General features: G+C 44.4%; 1 protein-coding gene across 2 annotated transcripts in view; it reads left to right on the top strand.

Annotated features, from left to right (window-relative positions):
* The window catches only part of LOC124620309 (mitochondrial import receptor subunit TOM22 homolog), a 56,522-nt gene that overhangs the window by 11,363 nt on the left and 24,033 nt on the right, over positions 1 to 21,126 (top strand). For both annotated transcript variants that reach the window (XM_047146992.1, XM_047146984.1), the window contains 2 exons: positions 8,000 to 8,111; positions 8,241 to 8,368. In XM_047146992.1, the coding sequence (XP_047002948.1) occupies positions 8,000 to 8,111; positions 8,241 to 8,368 (240 nt within the window). The remainder of the gene's footprint in view (positions 1 to 7,999; positions 8,112 to 8,240; positions 8,369 to 21,126) is intronic.

Here is a 21,126-nt window from a genome sequence, read left to right as displayed (position 1 = left end):
TAATTTCAAAATTTTCAGAGTGACCATATGGGCACAAGCGATGCTGAACGTTCTGGATGCCCTGTGGAGTTTACGACTCCAGAAATCATTGATAAAATCCATGATATGGTGATGGATGACAGAAGAGATAAGGTGCGTAAGATTGCTAGTGCTGTGGGCATCTCGAATGAATGAGTACATAATATTTTGCATAAACATTTGGACATGAGAAAGCTATCAGCAAGATGGGTTCAGCGATTGCTCATACTTGACCAAAAACGGAATCGTGCAAAGTGTTGCAAGGATGGTTTGCAGCTGTTCAGGAAGAATCCGCAGGACTTTAAGTGTTGTTTCATCACTGTGGATGAAACGTGGATACATTACTATACTCCTGAGACCAAACAATAATCTAAAGAATGGGTTACCAAGGGAGAATCTGCACACAAAAAAAGGCCCTCGGCCAGAAAGGTTATGGCGACAGTATTTGGGGATTCACAAAGGATAAACCTCATAGACTATCTGGAAAAGGGTAAAACTATTACAGGTGCATAGTATTCATTGTTATTGGATCATTTGAAAACCAAGCTGCAAGAGAAACGCCGGTGATTGGACCGCAAGAAAGTCCTTTTCCATCACGACAATGCACCAGCACACACCTCAGCAGTTGTGGTCGCAAAATTAATGGAAATAAGAGTCCAGCTCGTTTCACATCCGCCCCTCCCCTATTCTCCAGACTTGGCTCCCTTGGACTGCTATTTGTTCCCCAATTTGAAGAAATGGCTGGCGGGACAAAGATTTTATTCAAATGAGGAGGTGATTGCACCAACTAATAGCTATTTTGCAGACTTGGACAATTCCTATTATTTGGAAGGGATCAACAAATTAGAACAGCATTGGACAAAGTGTCCAAGTCTAAAAGGAGACTATGTCGAAAAATAAAAAAGGTTTACTCCAAACACGTAAGTAGTTTTTAGTTTTGCTCGGACTTTTCAAACGCCCCTCGTACAATGTTAATTTCATTGGCTCCGCTATCAATGGCTGGAATACTTTTCACAGTATGTGAAGATATCAAATGCATAATCCCAGCCTCAACTCTCCCAACCTCTGAAGAGGCCCAGAGACTTAAATTGACTCCCTCTGCAACAGAAGTTAATCACTTAGATGTTAAGGAACTAACGATACTTCAACACAAGTCAAGCGTTTAATTACAGCAGATTACTGTTCTAGGTTTAAACATGATTAATTCTATTCCTTCAGGCATATTGAAACCCACTTTGCAAGATACACTGTGGGTGTGTAGTAAGTGGCTCCACTCACTTCAGCCCATTCTATAAGTGCCAAAAATTCCTGACTGGAGGAGATTAAGTGTGGTGACTTTCTGGTCATTCATTAATTTACCATTGAGTACAACATGTGTGGTGTCACCGCCAGACACCACACTTGCTAGGTGGTAGCCTTTTAAATTGGCCGCGGTCCGCTAGTATACGACGGACCCGCGTGTCGCCACTGTCAGTAATTGCAAACCGAGCGCCGCCACACGGCAGGTGTAGAGAGACTTACTAGCACTCTCCCCAGTTGTACAGCCGACGTTGCTAGGAAAGGTTCACTGAGAATTATGCTCTCATTTGCCGAGACGATAGTTAGCATAGCCTTCAGCTAAGTCAATTGCTACGACCTAGCAAGGTGCCAATTATCCTTTGCTATGTATCTAATGACGCGTATACTGTATCAACAAGACCAATGTTCACCAATTGTGGATTAAAGTTAAGTATTCCAGCAGCTACGTACTTTTCTTTATAGCATTCATTACGTATCCTGTTTCAGACCTCACGCCAGCCTGCGTGAGTTTAAGCATGTGCCTTTCGGTTACCCGTCACTGTGGATTGGCTGTCTTGCCAGTCCACAACAACATGGTTAGTGGGCTTAACAATGTGCTGTCAACAAAAGACCGCATCAAAGTGTCACGTTTACCAGTGCAATAACTCTCTCACCAACATTACATAGGTCCCTTATATAGTCACACTCACAAATTGAGCACTTCTCAGCCATTGTTTGTAGGAATGTATTTTACACAAAAACTCACTTAGCATCAGCAAATAAGTACTCACTTAATAAATTGAAAAGAACTCCTGTATACAAACACTAGCTCAAATAAGTTATTTTGTATACTTACATTGGAGAACTGGACAGGGAATGCTGGGGAGATACAGTCAGTCTGTAAACTGAAAACTGAAGACCACTTGTGGTGTAGGAAATAGCCTTTCATAGAAGGAAGATAAAACTGCTGCACAGCATGACTTAATTTCCCCTGTTGCAGTATAGGTTAGTGTACAGAGACTTAACGTAGTCCATATGCTTTTCTTTTTATATTATAAGTAATCCATATCTGTATTCAGTAACATAATGTTACTAAAACTGGAATAAAAGGGAGAACCGATAGAGGTACTCAAGGTACCCTCCGCCACACACTGTCAGGTGGCTTGCGGAGTATGGATGTAGATGTAGAAAATAAACAACCCCTCAACATACTGCGAGTGTCCGTGCGCTGTCATGAGTGATTCATAAGGTGATCTGCAGAAGGGTTGGTATACCTCGGTGACACACACTCATTGCTTTTTATGATGACGTGTGGTAAATAACATTGGGAAGTGCCTGCTCACTCTTCATGACCTATGAATGAGGAACTGCATGACCACAATCTGGTAACGTACCTTCCTTACATCTCCAGAACACAATTTATCCTTGAATATGGTTCTACTGCAGTTCAATAATGATCACCTTAATATTTGTTCTTGATCTAATTCATTTAACAGTAATCAAACAATGGAAAATCCAGGATGGAATGTAACAATATTATGAATAGGGAAGTTGCTGCTCACCATACAGTGGAGATGCTGAGTTGCAGATAGGCACAACAAAAAGACTGTCACAAATAAAGCTTTCGGCCATTAAGGCCTTTGTCAACAATAGATACACACACACACACACACACACACACACACACACACACACACGCACACAGAGTGCGCAACTCACACTCACGAAGGCAGCTTCGGGCAACTGAAACCATGCTGCGAGCAGCAGCAACAGTGCATGATGGGAATGGTGACTGGGTGGGGATAAGGTGGTGACTGGGGTGGGGAAGGGAGAGATAGTATGATGGGGATGGTGGGTAGTGAAGTGCTCCAGGTTAGATGGAAGGCAGGGGAGAGATCGGAAGGGGGGGTGGGGGGAATTAGTGGAAAAGGAGAGAAGTAAAAAGACTGAGTGTGATGGTGGAATGATGCCTGTGTAGTGCTGGAATGGGTTGGATGGGTGAGGACACTGACTAATTGAAGACTGAGGCCAGGAGGGTTATGGGAACATAGGATGTATTGCAGGGAAAGCTCCCACCTGCACAATTCCGAAAAGCTGGTGTTGGTGGGAAGGCTCCATATGGCACAGGCTGTGAAACAGTCACAGAAATGAAGGATGTCATGCTTGGCAGCATGTTCAGCATCAGGGTGGTCCACTTGTTTCTTGGCCACAATTTGTCGGTGACCATTCATGCGGACAGACATGTCCACATAGAATGCAGCACAGTGGTTGCAGCTTAGCTTGTAGATCATGACTGGTTTCACAGGTAGCCACGCCTTTGATGGGATAAATAATGTTCGTGACCGGATTGGATTACGTGGTGGTGGCGGGGAGATGTATGGGACAGGTCTTGCGTCTAGGCCTATTACAGGGGTATGAGCCATGAGTGGGGTAAGGGGGTTGGGAGCAGGCGTTGTGGAAGGATGGAAGAGTATATTGTGTAAGTTTGGAGGACAGCGGAACACCACTGTGGTAGAGGTGGAAAGGATAGTGGGTAGGACATTTCTCATTTCAGGGCACGACGAAAGGTAATTGAAACCCTGGCGGAAAATGTACTTAAGTTGGTCCAGTCCTGAGTGGTACTGAGCTAAGAGGGGAATGCTCCTCTGTGGTTGGATGGTGGGACTTTGGCAGGTGGTGGGAGACTGGAAAGATAAGGCACGGGAGATTAGTATTTTTTACAAGGTTGGGAGGATAATTATGGTCTGTGAAGGCTTCAGTGAGACCTTTGGTATATGTCGAGAGGGACCGTTCGTCACTGCAGATGGACAAACATGGGTGGCTAGGCTGTATGGAAGGGACTTGTTGGTATGGAACGGGTGGCAGCTGTTTAAGTGGAAGTATTGCTGGTGGTTCATAGGTTTGATATATACAGAGCTACACGTGTAGCCATCTTTGAGGTGGAGGTCAACATGTAGGAAGATGGCTTGTGGGTTGAGCAGGACCGAGTGAAGCAAAGTCATCAATGAATGTGAACCAGGTGAGAGGTATAAGATTCTGGGTTTTTAGGAAGGGTTCCTCTGGATGGTCCATGAATAGGCTGGCACAAGATGGTGCCATGCGTGTACCCATAGCCGTACCCCGGATTTGTTTGTAGGTAATGCCTTCAAAGGAGAAGTAATTGTGAGTGAGGATATAGTTGGTCATCATGACTACGAAGGAGGTTGTTGGTTTGCAATTTGTCAGGTATTGGTAAAGGTAGTGTTAAACAGTGGTAAAGACATGGGTATTAGGAATGTTAGTGGGAAGGGAGGTGGCATCAATAGTAACCAGTTGGGCACTGTGTGGTAAAGGGACAGGAACTCAAATGCTCAGGCCCATCCCAGATCCTCTCCCCAGAGTCCTTCTCTTTACTCGCCACTACCACACCCTGAACTCCTACATTCTACATGGTGCCCCCACTGAGCAAATCTCTCCTTTCATAGACCAATACCTTCAACCTGTTACCAGGAACCTAACCTGGATACCAACCTTTTCCTCCTCCAACTCTCCACAGTTCCTGTCCCTTCACCACACGGTGCCCTCCTCACCACTATTGATGCCACCTCCCTGTACACTAACATTCCTAATGCCCATCGCCTTACCACTGCTGAGCTCTACCTTTCCCAATGCCTGACGGATTCCAAACCAGCAACCTCCTTCCTAGTCACCATGACCAGCTACATCCTCACCCTCACCCACAATTACTTGTCTTCTGAAGTAATTATCTAGAAACTACTCTGGGGTATGGGTATGGGCACCTCCATGGGACCATCCTATGCCAACCTATTCATGGACCATCTAGAGGAATCCCTCCTAAAAACCGAAAATCTTAAAACCCTCACCTGGTTTGCATTCATTGATGTCATCTTGGTGATCTGGATTGAGGGTGAGGACACCCTATCCACATTCCTCCACAACCACAACTACTCCCCCCCCCCCCCCCCATTTGTTTCATCTGGTCCTACTCAACCCAATAAGACACCTTCCTAGATGTTGACCTCCACCTCAATGATAGCTACATCGGTACCTCTGTCTATATCAAACCTATGAACCACCAGAAATACCTCCCCTTAAACAGCTGCCACCCATTCCATACCAAGAAGTCCCTTCCATATAGCCTAGCCACCCGTGGTCATCGCATCTGTGGTGACGAGCAGTCCATCTTGAAATATACCGAAGGTCTCACTGAAGCCTTCAGACTGTAATTATCCTCCCAACCTTGCACAAAAACAAATCTCTCGTGCCTTATCTTTCCAGTCACCCACCACCTCCCAAAGTCTCACCGTCTGGCCACAGAGGAGCATTTCCCTCGTAACTTGGTACCACCCAGGAGTGGAACAACTGCCAGGATTTTTACTACCTCTCATCATGCCCTGAAATGAGAAATGTCCTGCCCACTATCCTTCCCAACCCTCCCACAGTGGTATTCCACTGCCCCGAACTTACACAATATACTTGTCCATCCTTACACAGCCCCTGCTCCCAACCCCTTACCTCATGGCTCATACCCCTGTAACAGACCTAGATGCAAGACCTGTCCCATACATCCCCCCACGAGCACCTACTCCAGTCCGGTCACGATCATCATCTATCCCATCAAAGGCATGGTTACATGTGAAACAAGTCACGTGATGTACAATCTAAGCTGCAACCACTGTGCTGCAATCTATGTGGGCATGACAACCAACAAGCTGTCTGTCAGCATGAATGGCAACCGACAAACTGTGGCCAAAAAAACAAGTGGAACACGCTGTTGATGAACATGCTGCCAAGCAAGGATGTCTTCATTTCAATGACTGTTTCACAGCCTGTGCCATACAGATCCTTCCCACCAACACCAGCTTTTCTGAATTGTGCAGGTGGGAACTTCCCTGCAATACATCCTATGTTTCAGTAACTCTCCTGGTCTCAACCTTCGTTAGTCAGTGTCTTCATCCTTCCAGCCTCTTCCCTGTTCCCATTCCAGCCCTACACAGCCGTCATTCCACCATCACACTTAGTCTTTTTACTTCTCTCCTTTTCCGCCCCCCCCCCCTTCCCACCTCTCCCCTGCCCTCCATCTAACCTGCAGCACTTCACTGTCCACCACCCCCACCATGCTATCCCTCCCCCTCCCAACCCCAGCCTCCTCCTTACCCCCACCCAGTCACCACTCCCATTATGCACTGGTGCTGCTGCTCACACTGTGGTTTCAGTTGCCCGAGACTGCAGTTGTGTGTGCGTGCGTGCGTGTGTGTCATTTGTTGATGAAGGCCCTAATGGCCGAAAGCTTCATGACAGTGTTTTTGTTGTGCTTATCTGTGACTCAGCATCTCAGCTATGTGGTGAGTAGCAACTTTCCTTTTCATAATATCATTTAACAGAAAATATGAATTTTGTACCATTCAGCCACTATTTCTAATAAACTGTGATTTTTCCATCCAAATGGTACCTTTTTGTGGGAAATGTAATGTAGTTTTAATTATGTGCACGTAAACAGGTGGGGCAGAAGCCATAGTGTTAATTATTAACACTTCTTTAATAATTAAAGAAAAAACTCTTAAGGGGCCTGTACACCTGGTGCCCTACCCATACACTCACATCCCATTTGTGATGATTTTTAGGATTTTGTTCGTAGCAGTCTCCCCTACAACTACACGCACTTTTGTACAGCTTACATATTTTGGTGTTCGTTGACTGAGATAAATACTAAAACAGGTTCAGATTTATGTAGGTTGCAGTAGTTATTTGGAGAAGGGGACTTGCATGGATAGATTACTGTGGAGAGATGCATCAAACCAGTCATTCTGTAGACCACCACCCCAACAGTGGGTTGGACCTACTTAGTAGACCACTTAGCCACATGTCACAGATATTTACAGCAGTTCAATGTTGCGTATGTCATATGACTGAGCAACAGTTGGGATTCCCTGCCTTACCACAAGTAAATTATCGACACTGATACTCTTTCACTGCTTGGTGCGTACTGGAATTGACGTGCTAAATTTGCAGTGAAAGTTTTGCCAATGGGCACTAGTAGCGTGATTTCCCGGTTGCATCCTGCAACACATTTACAGTTCAAAGAAATGATCCTTCCACTTCAAGCACTGACTGTCTCCTCTGCCGTCTTGCTAGTGCCATACTGTTCAATTTCTCATTTCTCTGAATACATGAGAGTATCTTCCAGCAGCTCCTTAGTGTAGCTCTCCTATCACAAGTATCTTGCTCTTCCACTTCTGTTTCTGCCACATTACTTTTTTTTCCAGTTAACTTTGTTTTTCTCTCTATCTTCCGTTGCATGTTTTCCTTCCTTCCCTCATTCCTTCATAATCATCCTTGTCTTCTTCAGATTTGTGTGTGTGTGTGTGTGTGTGTGTGTGTGTGTGTGTGTGTGTAAATATTCTCTTTCCTTCAGCTTGCATTTCCTCTTTTCTGGATGTCACTTCCACTATTGCTTAACTGTTTGGCTGTGGTCACAAAAAACTGTGCATATCAACATTTCATTGCCTTGTCTTATGTAAAGTATAAATTTTAAAATTAAAACCGGTTATGTTGTGTCCACTGGCCTTGTCTTTTGCTGCACAGTGATTGGAAGAAAGGTATTAATGTAGTTACATATTTTGTTAATTTTGTAAAAGTTTGTTTCTATTTCCTTATTAACAGTCTTAAGTCTGACACATCATTATTATTATTATTATTTCAGGATCTTGATGAAACTTTGGCTGAACGATTGATGGGCCTAGGTGAAATGTTTCCAGAGAGTGTTCGTAATATTACATACTCTCTGGTCACTGGGACCTATCAGGGAATAAAAGGTTTAAATTACTGCATTTCGTAATAATTTTAATTCAACATTTTTAATCTACTTAAATACTGCCAGTGTTGTATATTTGATAAGAGGAAAAGATTTATGTACCATTGGTAATCCATAATTTTGATTATAGGTCTTTACAGCTTTGGGCGAGTTGCAACATGGCTGTTCTTCAGTTCCTCAGTAATCCTGTTTGCTCCTGTCATTTTTGAAGTTGAAAGAGCTCAAATGCAAGAAATGCAGCGTAGCCAACAAAAGCAGGTGTGTGTTAAATTTTTGATTCAGCAGATATGATGGGGTACCATAAGGAGTTACAGAGTAAACCAATCCGTGCAGAACCACCTGTCGGCTTTGATGCGCGACATATGTTGTTACGTGATGTCATGTTTGCAAAGCATATTTGAAATGCTTTGTGTGTGGGGATTACATTTGTCTGTTAGTGCTTTCTAGGGCTGAGTGCCTGTGTTCGGGAATTGTATGTTAGTGAGGCATTAGACTTAGTGACGTTTGTTTTTGTTGGCTTGTCAGCAAGTTGTTGTAATGTCATTAGTCATTAGCTACTGATTTGTGTTTCGCTGAAATTAAACAAGTTGTGCATTAGCTGTTGCTATGGGTGGTGATATTACCATGATAAATACCTGCATTAATATGGCCTGATGGTGGAATTTTGAAGTGTGAACAGGGTGGTGAATTAATGAAATAGACAAATAGTTGCTACATCTCCAGCAGGAATGAGTTTATGGTGGTGTCATTGTGACAGTATTTGGAGGTAGGTTAGCATAGATACCTGGTTTGAGAAATCTAGGCAGGATATTATTTTGTTGATTTGTTATTACTGATGTTTCTTATCAGTTGCATTTTATGCCCATGAGACAGGTGTGAGATTGGTTTCATGTTTGTAGGGAGGTTTGTTCAAAGTTTATAAACGACAGGACAGAGGTGAATTTAAAAATTTTGCACCCAAGGCACGTCATATTATATGCAACCCCCCCCCCCCCCCCTCCCACCTCCCCAAAAAACAGTTTTAAATAATAACTATTACCAGATCACTTCACAATTGCTGTATTGGCTGTGAGTGCTGTGAGCTGTTTCCATACTCTGCTATGTGTTGTTCTGAAGGACACGTCGGCGATCTAGTCGCGCTCAATCAAAATGTAGTATCTTTCCTAAACTGTATTTGGTGTACGGCAGCAGATAAACTTAAAACTGCATCATATTAACACATTCTTCTGTTGAAAGACAACAGAAACGAACACAATGAAAATGACTTTTCTTCTATCGTCAAAAAATTCAGCAGATTGTGTAGGAGACAATGGATTTTTGTTATACATTCACTTTTAATATGTTCTTTTACACAAAACCGGTGAAAATGAAAATAAAGTTGTTACGATCTAAAAATTGAAGTGAATGTGTCAGACATTATAAATTAATATGTACTTTTACAGAGATGCGTTAACAATTAAAATTGAAATTGTTTTATTATCTAATCACTTGCAAAAAAAAAAAAAAAAAAAAAAAAAAAAAAAAAAAAAGGTTTGGTATTAATACACGAATCTGTAGGAAAACGTAAGAAATGAAAATGAAATAAAAGATTTTGGTGCATGAACTAATAACTAAAGACAAACACACACATAACTGGATTCGCTATTACATAGTTTTACAGACTAGTGTGGAAAAATCAAATTTGTTTTATAATCTAATAAGTAACGTGTAAAGCATTAGGGGCTGTGCAGCTAGATGCTGCATAATAAGTGTACACAATACCTTTAATCCAGGGCTGAACTGTTTTGTACTGCAGCTACTACTCTCACCATAGCTCTTTCTAACGGTATTAGCAAAGCTTTCACGTCTTTATCGATAGAACTGAACTACGTTATTTATTAACACTTTTCATTTGAGCGATCTCTCCGATAAGATATATATTTCTGCGATAACTATACATTTCAGCCGACTCCAAGAATACATATCAGTTGTAATATACTACAGTATCAGCACGACTTGACTGTACAGTGCAGAGTGGCATGGGTCATTAGGGTGTTCTTTAGTATTGTTGGGTGCCTTCAGTCACGTCTACATGTAAAGGTGGTTTAGTTCCATGTTCTGCCATTGGCAATTGTATAGTAATAGATAATATGTAGTTTGTAAATCGAATGAATGTGATCGTAGTTGTAATAAAAAACACAATATAATCTTAAAATTTTAAAACTAATATGAATAAATAAACGAACTCGCCAGACAGCAAAGATTTTGTCTGGCTTTGACGGTAGAAAACTCCTTGATCATATCTTCATAGTTCTGTCTTTTAAGAGCCGAAAATGAGCATTCTGCCGAACAATTTGTAAGTGCCATACATATAAATATTTCAAGAGCAATGGCAACATTCGGGAACACACATTGTAACCTCTCTTTTCATAAAAATTTGCTCATTCCGACTGGTATATCACTAATCTCAGAAATTTTCAAAAGTTCTACGAAATGTACACATTCACTAGGGAACATAGGCTATAAATCTGTCATATGATGCTTAGAGTTTTGCTGCACATTCAGCAATATTGTCAGGTGAACTTCTTAATGTTAACAAAAACTGTGGAGTAGTCCAATTGTGTTCTATAGCTTTCCTTCCTCATCACTAACTTTGTGTACAAGTTGTCGAGTACTGGGAGAAATGTTTAGACTCTAAATTTTTTCCTTCCAGTCAGAAAAATTTCTTAAGAGTCCGCTTCTTCGTCATCATGAAGTAGATAATTAATCAATATATGAAATTTCTGCAGTAGAATCTACTATTATAGAGAAATATTTTGCCTGTTTTATTTCACTTACGATAATTATTTTTATTCGTTCAGAAAGAAGCTCTATTATTTCATCACAGATTATTGGAGAAAGATAACTTGTATGTCCTTGCCCTGGATTTCCATGTCGTTCAATGTGCTCTGTGAAAAAGGATCAAATTCAGCTGTAAGTTCAAGAGACATCATAAATTGGCCATTATGTAATGAATGGAACCTTTCAAAGTGTCCACGTAGAAGAGATCCACGACTTGTTAGCCTCTTCACTTGTGCAAACGCCCCCTTAAACACACTGCGCCAATAAATTTTTTCTGTCTCAATACATGACTCAAAATGGTTATGTATTGCTCCAAGTGGGTTTTTTCTTGTTAAGAGTGATAACTCAGAATTATTGTGTTAAAGTGAATTGTAATGATGAGATAAAATATTAGAAATATTTTTCCAATCTGCAATACCATTAGTAGCAATCGCAGCCTTACCTCCTAACAATTTACATGGTGCATTAAAAAAAACAGCACTGGTGCTATATTAGAGTACACTAGAAAATCACCCAAAGTTGATTCACCATTTAAAAGTTTATGATAAAATACATTTTTGTTCAGATATCTGATTTTATCATCTATTGATCATGAATTAGAAAAATAACTCTTATAATTTTGATTAATACCATGTTATAAGAGAATGTCGATTGTTGCGTCATTAACACACCATTCTGCAGGATGATCACTAACAAGGTTATTTCTTTTTGTAATGTCTGACTTGACACTTAGTTTTTCGTGAAACTCGAAATCAGGAACAGTTTGCTTTTCATCATTTTTAATTTTTGTTTTGTCTGTATTTACTTCTTTTACAACAGCTACAGTGCCAGAAATATCATCCGTACTACTTGAACTCGAAGTCAAACCAGCAACATTTTTTGTGAAAAATTTATCTACTTTGCCAAACATTTTTAGAACATCGGCTTCTCGTTCTCACCTTTCCTTAGATAATTTCAGAAATGCCGCCCCACTTAATTTTGCACTTTGTGGTTTTTTTATTCATGTTAGTGCACTTACAAAATTGTCATCCAACAGTCAAAACAAAAGAAAAAAAATTGTAAAAGGAAAGAGACTGTATCCAGTTTCAATCGTACTAACCGCACGTGAGCACAGAGCTTTTTACTTTAAACATGGTGCGATGAACTGACAAACTCGGATCACTCAACATCACTGTGTATGAAAGAACGACAGTGCAGAATAATTTAATTTCATTGTCAGTGAACAGTAGAAGCTCACCTGCCGGCTGGAATTTGTCTCGTAAAGAAAATGGGACAGTCCCTTTTTTAGCTTCTGTTTCCCATGTCGTTGGAATATTCTAGACACTGTCTTTCTGATTTAAAAAGCAGTGAGGTGTTCTGGATCGATTCTTATACCACTTATTTTTACAACATTTCAGCGGTTTCTGTGGGCATAGAAGACAAGACTACAAAGTTTAAGTAGGCTTGTTGGCAGTTGATGTGGTGTGTTGGCATTTGTGTGAATACTGCTGTTAGGTCTACACGCAAATGCACCTTTTGTTCAAACATAAAATAAAAATAACTGTTCCTTGAAGAAAAAAAGCTTAGTTACGCAGTTTAGTGTAAAATTTGCAATCCCACATAGTATTTGATTGCTCAGAGTGGGAACTTCGATATCTTGCAGGATGGAAATTGAGAGCCTTCATTTGGAAAGACAGTGATGCAGTTGGTGTAGTAGGGGGCTGTTGCTTCAGGGTTGAGTGTTCTGATATCATATTTAGAGTGGTGCTTCCCGCTCCTTTCCTAGAGGGCTCATGGGTTCATGCTTGCCACACACAAGGCGCCAAGCTGTTGCGGCTCTTTTGTCCTTCCTGTGCTGCATTTCCTTCCCCATGTCCTTTCCGCCCTATCCTCGCTCCTACCCTCCCCACAGTCTCCTTCCCTTTTGTGTCCTTACTTTCATCAGCCCAGATTTCCTCATGGTTTCTGCTATTTTTTCTGGTTTTAATTTCTCTTGTCTTTTCTCATTCATCTTTCCTTTTCAGTGTTTTTGGTCCCCTTTTGGAGTTTGACCTCCCCTTCTAAATTTTCTCTCTGTAGTGTGAGCCAATTGCAGAACACCACTATAGCTAGCGTCTTTGGCATGTGGACTTATTGCCTATTCCATCTGTTCCTCAATGCCGTTGTTCTTAAATGCTCTATAGCCAGCACAGTGGCCAGATGTGTGGTGGGGTCATTACATATCCTTTTGATTGAGGCACTGACAACATGGGAATCACACTTAGGATATTCTGAGCTGTTGCCTAGGCGTGGTTGTTTCTGATTCTGGAGAATTGGAACTCCCAGCAACGGCCGCCGTGCTAAGCGACCTGTGCTATGGTTGGTTGGTGCCCAAGGGGAGAGCCCCTGATCGGAGTGGGGTGTACTTTGCGTATGAAATGCAGTATGCTTCAAATGGCTGTTGTTCTGTGGCTATCTCTTTAGTTGACAATGGATCTTCTAATGCTGCTTCTTATGATCTGCTGCCTTCCAGGCTACACGCTGGGAGGAGGGCCAGGCTTGCTGGCTTGGGTAAACGCTTTCCCCACTACCTGGTCTGCCCCAGTACTGACGGAAAACACTTTCCAAGCCATTGTTTTTCATGGAACCTGTCAAGGATGCTATTGTGAAAGTGGACTCTGAGTAAGAGGTTGTCAGGTTTACTGTTGATCAAACTACTTCTGCTGTCCACTCTGTGGTCCAGAACTGATGAGGGACTAAGGGCCAGTCTGGAATGGCAGATAGTTAATTTCATTCAGCATGTTCAAAAGGCCATAAGGAAAACGTGTAAATAAAAGCTCCTTTATTCTGACATTTGATGCGAGACACTCCCAGAGGTCGTCAAGGTTGTATGCTATAACTGTGGTATAAACCTGTATGTCTTGCTACCCACAAGGTGTTCTCGGTGTTTGCATTTCAGGCACAGGTCTTTCCACTGTACAGTGGCCCATCTGTGCGGTGAATGTGGGCACCCATTCCATGAGGGGAGCCCCTGTCTTCCCCATTCATTATGTTAATTGTCATGACCATCACTCTCCACGCTCCACATATTGCTCAGTTTATAAGAAGGAAACGAAGATGTATGAGTAGAAGTCCCTTGATCATCCATCCTACAATGAGGCTCCCAGAGAGAGAGAGAGAGAGAGAGAGAGAGAGAGAGAGAGAGAGAGAGAGAGAGGGGAGGACGAGCAAACAGAAGTACTAGGACAAGGCCCCGGAGGTGCCACCTCCCCCTCAAGACCTGAGTCTGACCTGTTGTTTATGGACGTCACCCCATCCTTGTTGGTGACGGATGGTGCCCCGACAGTGTGTCCGGCTTTGGTTTATTTACCTCCCATTTGGATCCTCATTCCGTTATTATTCTATGGAACTGTAATGGATCTACTGTCCCCTTCTGGAGTTGCAATCCTTCATTTCCTTTTACTCTGCAGCTTGTGTCATACTCCGGAAATCTCATTTTACTGATGCTCACTCAGTGAGCCTTTGTGGAACCAGGTTGGCCCTTTGAGGGCTTCTAATTATGTTTCCACATTGGTCTATACAGACATTGTTAGTAGATGCATCCCCCTTTGTGCCACATTGGAAGTGGCTGCCATCCGGGACCACTTAGAATCTACAGTCACCGTTTGCAATCTCTCCCCCTCGTGACAGGCCACCTATGCCCACTGACCTAGTTGCCAACTTTCAGCAACTTCTCCCTCCCTTCCTCATCCTTGGTGACTTAAATGCCAATCACCTCTTGTAGGGCAGTGCTTTTTCGTCTAGTGTCGGTTCCTCCTCACAGATCGATTTGTCATGGATCACAACTTGTGATGGTTCCCCTACCCATTTTAGTGTTGCTTATGGCACTTTCTCTGCCATGGATCTTTTGCTTACTTCCTCTCCCTTGCTCCCTTCCTTACAATGGTCACCACTGTGATGGTGACTAGTTCATGTTGATTTTGTTATTCCCTTCCCACCTCCCAAGTTCAAGTTTGCCAAACTGACCTTTCCACCACACTGGCTGTCCTCTGTATACCTCCCAGGTTGTTTACCCCCTCTTTGTCAGGTTGCATTAATGTTTGTCATTCTGTTTTTTTGGTTGATATACCAGCCTAGAATTCAGATGAATTTAGTTGGTAAGTACATTTTTATAGTTTTTTGGTTTTTGTTGTATAAGATAGTATGAGTGCTTATGCACATAATTTTCATTGAGATGTGTGGGGAAAAAGTGGTATTGAATTAGTTTTTTTAGGATTTGTGTGTTCAGTTGTTAATTGAAGCTCATAATTATTAGTTGATATTGGTGGCCGTCATAGAGTATGTTGTTGTTTTGTTCAGACTAGACTTTCAATAATAGTATTTGTATGGAGTGTAGCCATGTATGGAAGTGAAACATGGTCGATAAATAGTTTAGGCAAGAAGAGAATAGAAGCTTTTGAAATGTGGTGCTACAGAAGAGTGCTGAAGATTAGTTGGGTAGATCACATAACTAATGAGGAGGTATTGGATAGAATTGCGGAGAGAGGAGAAATTTGTGGCACAACTTGACTAGGAGGGATTGGTTGGTAGGGCATATTCTGAGGCATCAAGGAAGCACCAATTTAGTATTGGAGGGCAGTGTGGAGGGTAAAAATTGCAGAGGGAGACCAAGAGAGATGAAGATGATGACCATGGACTTCTTTGCACCTGATATCCAGCACAGTAGCCAGTCCGTTGTGGTGGGACCACCCTGTACCCTGTTGGTTGTAGCCCCCTGACCACACAGGGATCGCTTTGCAGATGCCTGCGCCGTTAACTCCCCACGTATGCCAGGGGGTAGATGCCCATCCCCCTGGGGCATCGGGACTCCCAGCAATGGCCATCCTGCCAGGTGGCCTTTGCTGCGGCTGGGTGGCGCCCATGGGGAGGGCCGTTGGTCCGAGTGGGTGGCATCAGGACGGATGACATGCGATGAAGCGTAGTCAATCATCTCTTGCTGGTGGTGAAAGTCCAGCAGTCTCTTAAGTGTTTACGAGCTCAATTCAATGCACAGTAGTACGAACCCAAATCGTTCCCCTCCCAGGCCACACCATGGGAGAAATGTCAGGCTGAGGATGTCAGCAGATCTTATTCGCCCCTTGTGTGTTTGAGAGCTGATGGGGAATCTTTCATGACGATGAAGCTTCAGTTTTTTGTTGAGCCTTTAGAGGACAACTTTGGGGAGGTGGAGGGCTTGACCAAAATGAGATCTCGGTCAGTCTTTATCAGAACAGCATTCTCTGCCCAGTCACAGGCGTTACTCGCTTGTGACAAGCTGGGGATGTTTCTGTAACCATCACGCTCCATAAGAGCTTGACTATGGTCCAGAGTATCATATTTCACAGGGACCTTCTTTTGCAGTCTGACGAACTGCGCGCCAGTTCAGAGTGACAAGGTGTACATTTCGTCCGGCATGTCCACCAGGGTCCGATGGATAATAAGGTAGCCACCGGTGCCTTCAGCTTGGCCTTAGAGGGTGATACATTGCCCGAGAAGGTCAATGTGATGATCTACCGCTGTGATGTAAAGCCCTATATCCCTCCCCCGATGCGGTGCTTTAAGTGCTGGAAGTTCGGCCATATGTCTTCCTGCTTTACTTCCAGCAAGATTGCGGATGCCTGTGAGATCCCAATACTCCATGTACCCCACCTCCCATCTATGTCAACTGCAGAGAGCACCATTTTCCTTGCTTGCCAGACTGCAGGATACTCCAGAAAGAAAGGAAAACCATAGAGTACAAGACCCTGGACAGACTGACCTACATTGAGGCTAAGAGAAACTTTGAATGCCTGCATCCTGTGCGTATGGCATTGTCTTACACCGCTGCTACAACAGTTCTGGCACCATCAGCTCTGCCAATCATCACCTGAGTCAGAAGATTACGCCTGCCCCCTTGATGGTGGCTATGGTAGGTGGGGCATTCCCCTTGATGTTCCTGTGTTCTTGCACTACCTACTTCAGGAGCAACGCCCCCCCCCCCCCCCCCCCTCCCTGCGTGCAAACCATCGGGGATGTCAGTCCAACTTTTAAGCCGGAGAAGCCTGAGTCTTTTTCGGCTTCTCTCGCTAGGAAGGGGCCTCTAAAGTCACTCCCTTCCCACCTTCCCAGGTTTCTGCTAGGGGGAAAGAGGACATATGCCAGTGGCTGAAGAGCCCAAAAGCAGCTGGTCATTAGGGCTTCACGCTCATTCTCAGGGCCGGAGACTGAGCAAGTGAAGTCCTCCCAGCCAAGGAAACCCAAGGAGCAGTGAGAGAAAACCAAAAAGAAAACCCCTAAGCCCTAGGAAATTGCGGTGGCACCCACACCACCGCTACCTACAAGCTCTGTGTCTGAGAATGGGGTGTAGATTTTGGCATCCACTGAGGACCTAGATCTCGCCAGACCCTCGGGCACAGTGGATACAGACTGCTCAGGCAATAGTCAGTGGCAGCAGGTGACTCAGAGGTGTAAACTGCCTCATTGAATTTTCCGTGCCTTCCCAGTCTCATGATATCATCCTCCTGTGGAATTGCTGTGGCTTTTTCCACCATCTGGCTGAGCTATGTCACCTGTTTAGCTTTACACCTGCTATCTGCAGTGCCCTCCAGCAAACCTGGTTCCCGGCAATGCAGACCCTTGCCCTCCCTGGGTATAAGGGATATTAAAGGAAATGTAGTGACTTTGAGTGTCAGGTGGAGTTTGTCCTAAACTCGGCCTGTATTGATGCTGTGCCCCTTCAAACCCCTCTTGAAGCTGTGGCTGTCAGAATAAGGAAGACACAGGAAATAACTGTCTGCAATGTATATCTTCCTCCAGATGGTGCAGTACCCCTGAATGTATTAGCTGCGCTGATTGATCAATTCCCTAAACCTGTCCTACTTTTGGGCTATTTTAATGCCCATAACCCCTTGTGGGGCGACACCATGCTTACTGGCAGAGGAAGAGATGTCAACTTTACTGTCTCAGTTCGACCTCTGCCTCTTAAATACTGAGGCCACCACACTTTTCAGTGTGGCTCATAGTAGTTCCTCGGCCATTGATGTATCAATTTGCTGCTCAGGACTTATCCCATCTATCCACTGGAGAGCACATGATGAACTTTGTGATAGTGACCACTTCATCTTCCTGTCACTGCCCCAGCGTCAGCCCCACGGATGCCTGCCCAGGTCTGCTTTAAACAAGGTGGACTGGGAAACTTCCACCTCTGCTGTCACTGTTGAATCTCATCCACATGGGAACATCAATGTGATGGTTGAGCAGGTGACTACGACAATTGTTTCTGCAGCCGAAAACACTGTCCCTCGCTCTTTAGGGTGCACGAGTGTAAGGCAGTCCCTTGGTGGTTGCCGAAAGTCGCTGAAGCAATTAAGGAACATCGGTGAGCTCTACAGCGGCATCCTTCCCTGGAGCACCTCATAGCCTTTAAACGGCTCTGTGCCTGCGCTCGCCAACTTTCCAAACGACAGAAACAGGAGTGTTCGGAGAGATAAGTCTTGACCATTGGGTACCATACTTCACCTTCCAAAGTCTGGGCAAAGACCAAACGTCTTTTCAGGTACCAGACCTCAACAGGTGTTCCCGGTGTTACCATAAATGGCGTTTTATCTACTGATGCAAACGCGATTGCTGAGCACTTTGCTTGAGCCTCTGTGTTGGAGAATTACTCCACAGCCTTTCACACTCTCAAATGGTGGCTGGAAGGGAACGTTCTCTCATTCACTACATGCCACGGTGAATCCTATAATGCCCCATTTACAGAGTGGGAGCTCCTCAGCTCCCTTAGAGATTCCCCCGACACAGCTCCTGGGCCTGACCAGATCCACACCCAGATTTTTAAACGTCTCTCATCTGACTACAAGCGACATCTCATCATCTACAACTGGATCTTGTGCGATGGCATCTTTCCATTGCAATGGCGGGAGAGCACCAGCATTCCAGTGCTCAAACCTGGTAAAAACCTGCTTGATGTGGATAGGTATCGGCCCATCAGCCTCACAAACATTGTTTGTAAGCTGCTGGAATGTATGGTATGTCAGCAGTTGATTTGGGTCCTGGAGTCACGTGGCCTACTGGCTCAATGTCAGGGCGACTTCCGCCAGGGTACCTCTAGTCTGCCATCCGAAAAGCCTTTTCCAGTTGGCAACACCTGATTGCCGTCTTTTTTGATGTACGTAAAGCATATGACACAACCTGGTGACTTTATATCCTTGCCACATTGTATGAGTGGGGTCTCCGGGGCCCGCTCCCAGTTTTTATCCAAAACTTCCTGTCTCTCCGTACTTTCTGTGTCCAGGTTTGTGCCTCTCATAGTTTCATCCATATCCAGGAGAATGGAGTCCCGCAGGGCTCTGTATCTAGTCTCTCCATTTTTAGTGGCCATTAACTGTCTAGGCAGCGGCTGCGGGCCCTCTATCTCACCTTCTCTGTGTGCAGAAGACTTCTGCATTTCGTACTGCTGCTCCAGTACTCATGTTGCTGAGCATTGTCCACAGGGAGCCGTCCACAAGGCGCAGTCATGGGCTCTAGCCCATGGCTTTCAGTTTTCAGCCACAGAGTCATGTCGTGCACTTCTGTCAGCGTCATGTCATTCATCTGGACCCGGAACTTTACCTTCATGACTGTCCACTCACTGTAGTGGAGACACATACATTCTTATGAATGGTTTTTGGCACACGATTGATTTTGCTTCCTCATCTTTGTCAGCTTAAGCAGAAGTGCTGGCAGCACATCAATGCCTTCTGTTGCCTGAGCAACACCAATTGGGGTGCAGATCGCTCTACGCTGCTGCAGCTCTACAGAGCCCTTGTCCAATCCCGAATTGACTATGGGAGTGTGATATATGGTTCATCAGCACCCTCAGCATTGCATTTACTTGACCCTGTGCACCACTGCGGGGTTTGACTAGTGACAGGAGCTTTTAGGATGAGTCCGGTGACCAGCGCACTCGTGGAGGCTGGGGTACCTCCATTGCAGATCAGATGTGCACAACTGCTCGCCAGTTACGCAGCACACATTCGTAGTTCTCCTGAGCATCAGAATTACCGTCTACTTTTCCCACCTGCAGCAGTCCATCTCCCGCATCGGTTGCGCAGGTCGGGGCTAACAATTACGGTTTGTGTGCAGTCCCTTCTCTCCAAACTGAAGTCCTTCCCTTTACCACCACTACTTGCGGTCAATTCACGTACATCTCCATGGTGTACACCTGTGCTGCAGCTTTGTCTGGACCTTTCACATGCCCCTAACCCCGCGGCTCTCCGCTGTCACTTCCTCTCAATTCTCGACATGTTTACATTGATGGCTCTATGGCTGATGGTCGCGTTGGCTTTGCCTACGTTCACAGCTGTCATATTGAACAGCATTCCTACTTGATGGCTGCAGTGTATTCACTGCAGAGCTGGTGGCCATTTCTCGTGCACTTCAGTATCTCTATTCATGCCCTGGTGAGTCTTTCCTTATATGTACTGACTCCTTGAACAGGCTGGAAACTGTTGACCAGTGCTATCCTTGTCATCCTTTGGTAGCATCCATCCAGGAGTCCATCTATGCCCTGAAACGGCCCAGCCGTTCAGTGGTGTTCGTCTGGACCCGTGGTCATGTCAGAATCCCAGGAAATTAACTAGCTGACAGGCTGTCCAAACAGGCTACACGGAAACCATTTCTGGAGATGGGTATCCTTGCAACTGACCTGCATTCATGATTACGCAGCAAGGTTTTTCAGCTCTGGGAGACGTAATGGCAAAATCTCAGTACACACAACAAACTTGCGAGCCATTAAGGGGACCACGAATGTGTGGAAGTCCTCAAAGATGGCCTCTCGCAGGGACTAGGTGGTTCTCTGCCGACTCCGCATTGGCTATGCCTGGGCGACCCACGGCTACCTCCTGCACCGTGAAGACCCACTTTAGTGTTGGTGCGGCACCTGGTTGACAGTGGCTCTTATTCTTCTGCTCTGCCTTTGTGTGGCTGCCCTGTAACTTTATCTTCGGTTGCCGGACTCGTTTAATTGATTTTAACGGACAACACCTCATCGGCTGATTTGATTTTACGTTTCATCTGTGAGGGTGGGTTTCATCATTCAATCTGAGTTTTAACTCGTGTCCTGTGTCCCTCTGTCTCCTCCATCCTAGTGCCTTTAGGGTATAGGTTTTAACGTGTTGCAGGGTGGCTGGCTTTTCCTTCTTCTTTTCATGGTCGGCCGGCCACGGTAATCTGCTTCCTTG

Source organism: Schistocerca americana, chromosome 1 (genome assembly GCF_021461395.2).
Source record: "Schistocerca americana isolate TAMUIC-IGC-003095 chromosome 1, iqSchAmer2.1, whole genome shotgun sequence".
Classification (NCBI taxonomy): domain Eukaryota; kingdom Metazoa; phylum Arthropoda; class Insecta; order Orthoptera; family Acrididae; genus Schistocerca; species Schistocerca americana.
The sequence above is the reverse complement of the archived record's forward strand: the minus strand, read 5'-3'. Positions and strand labels throughout refer to the sequence as shown.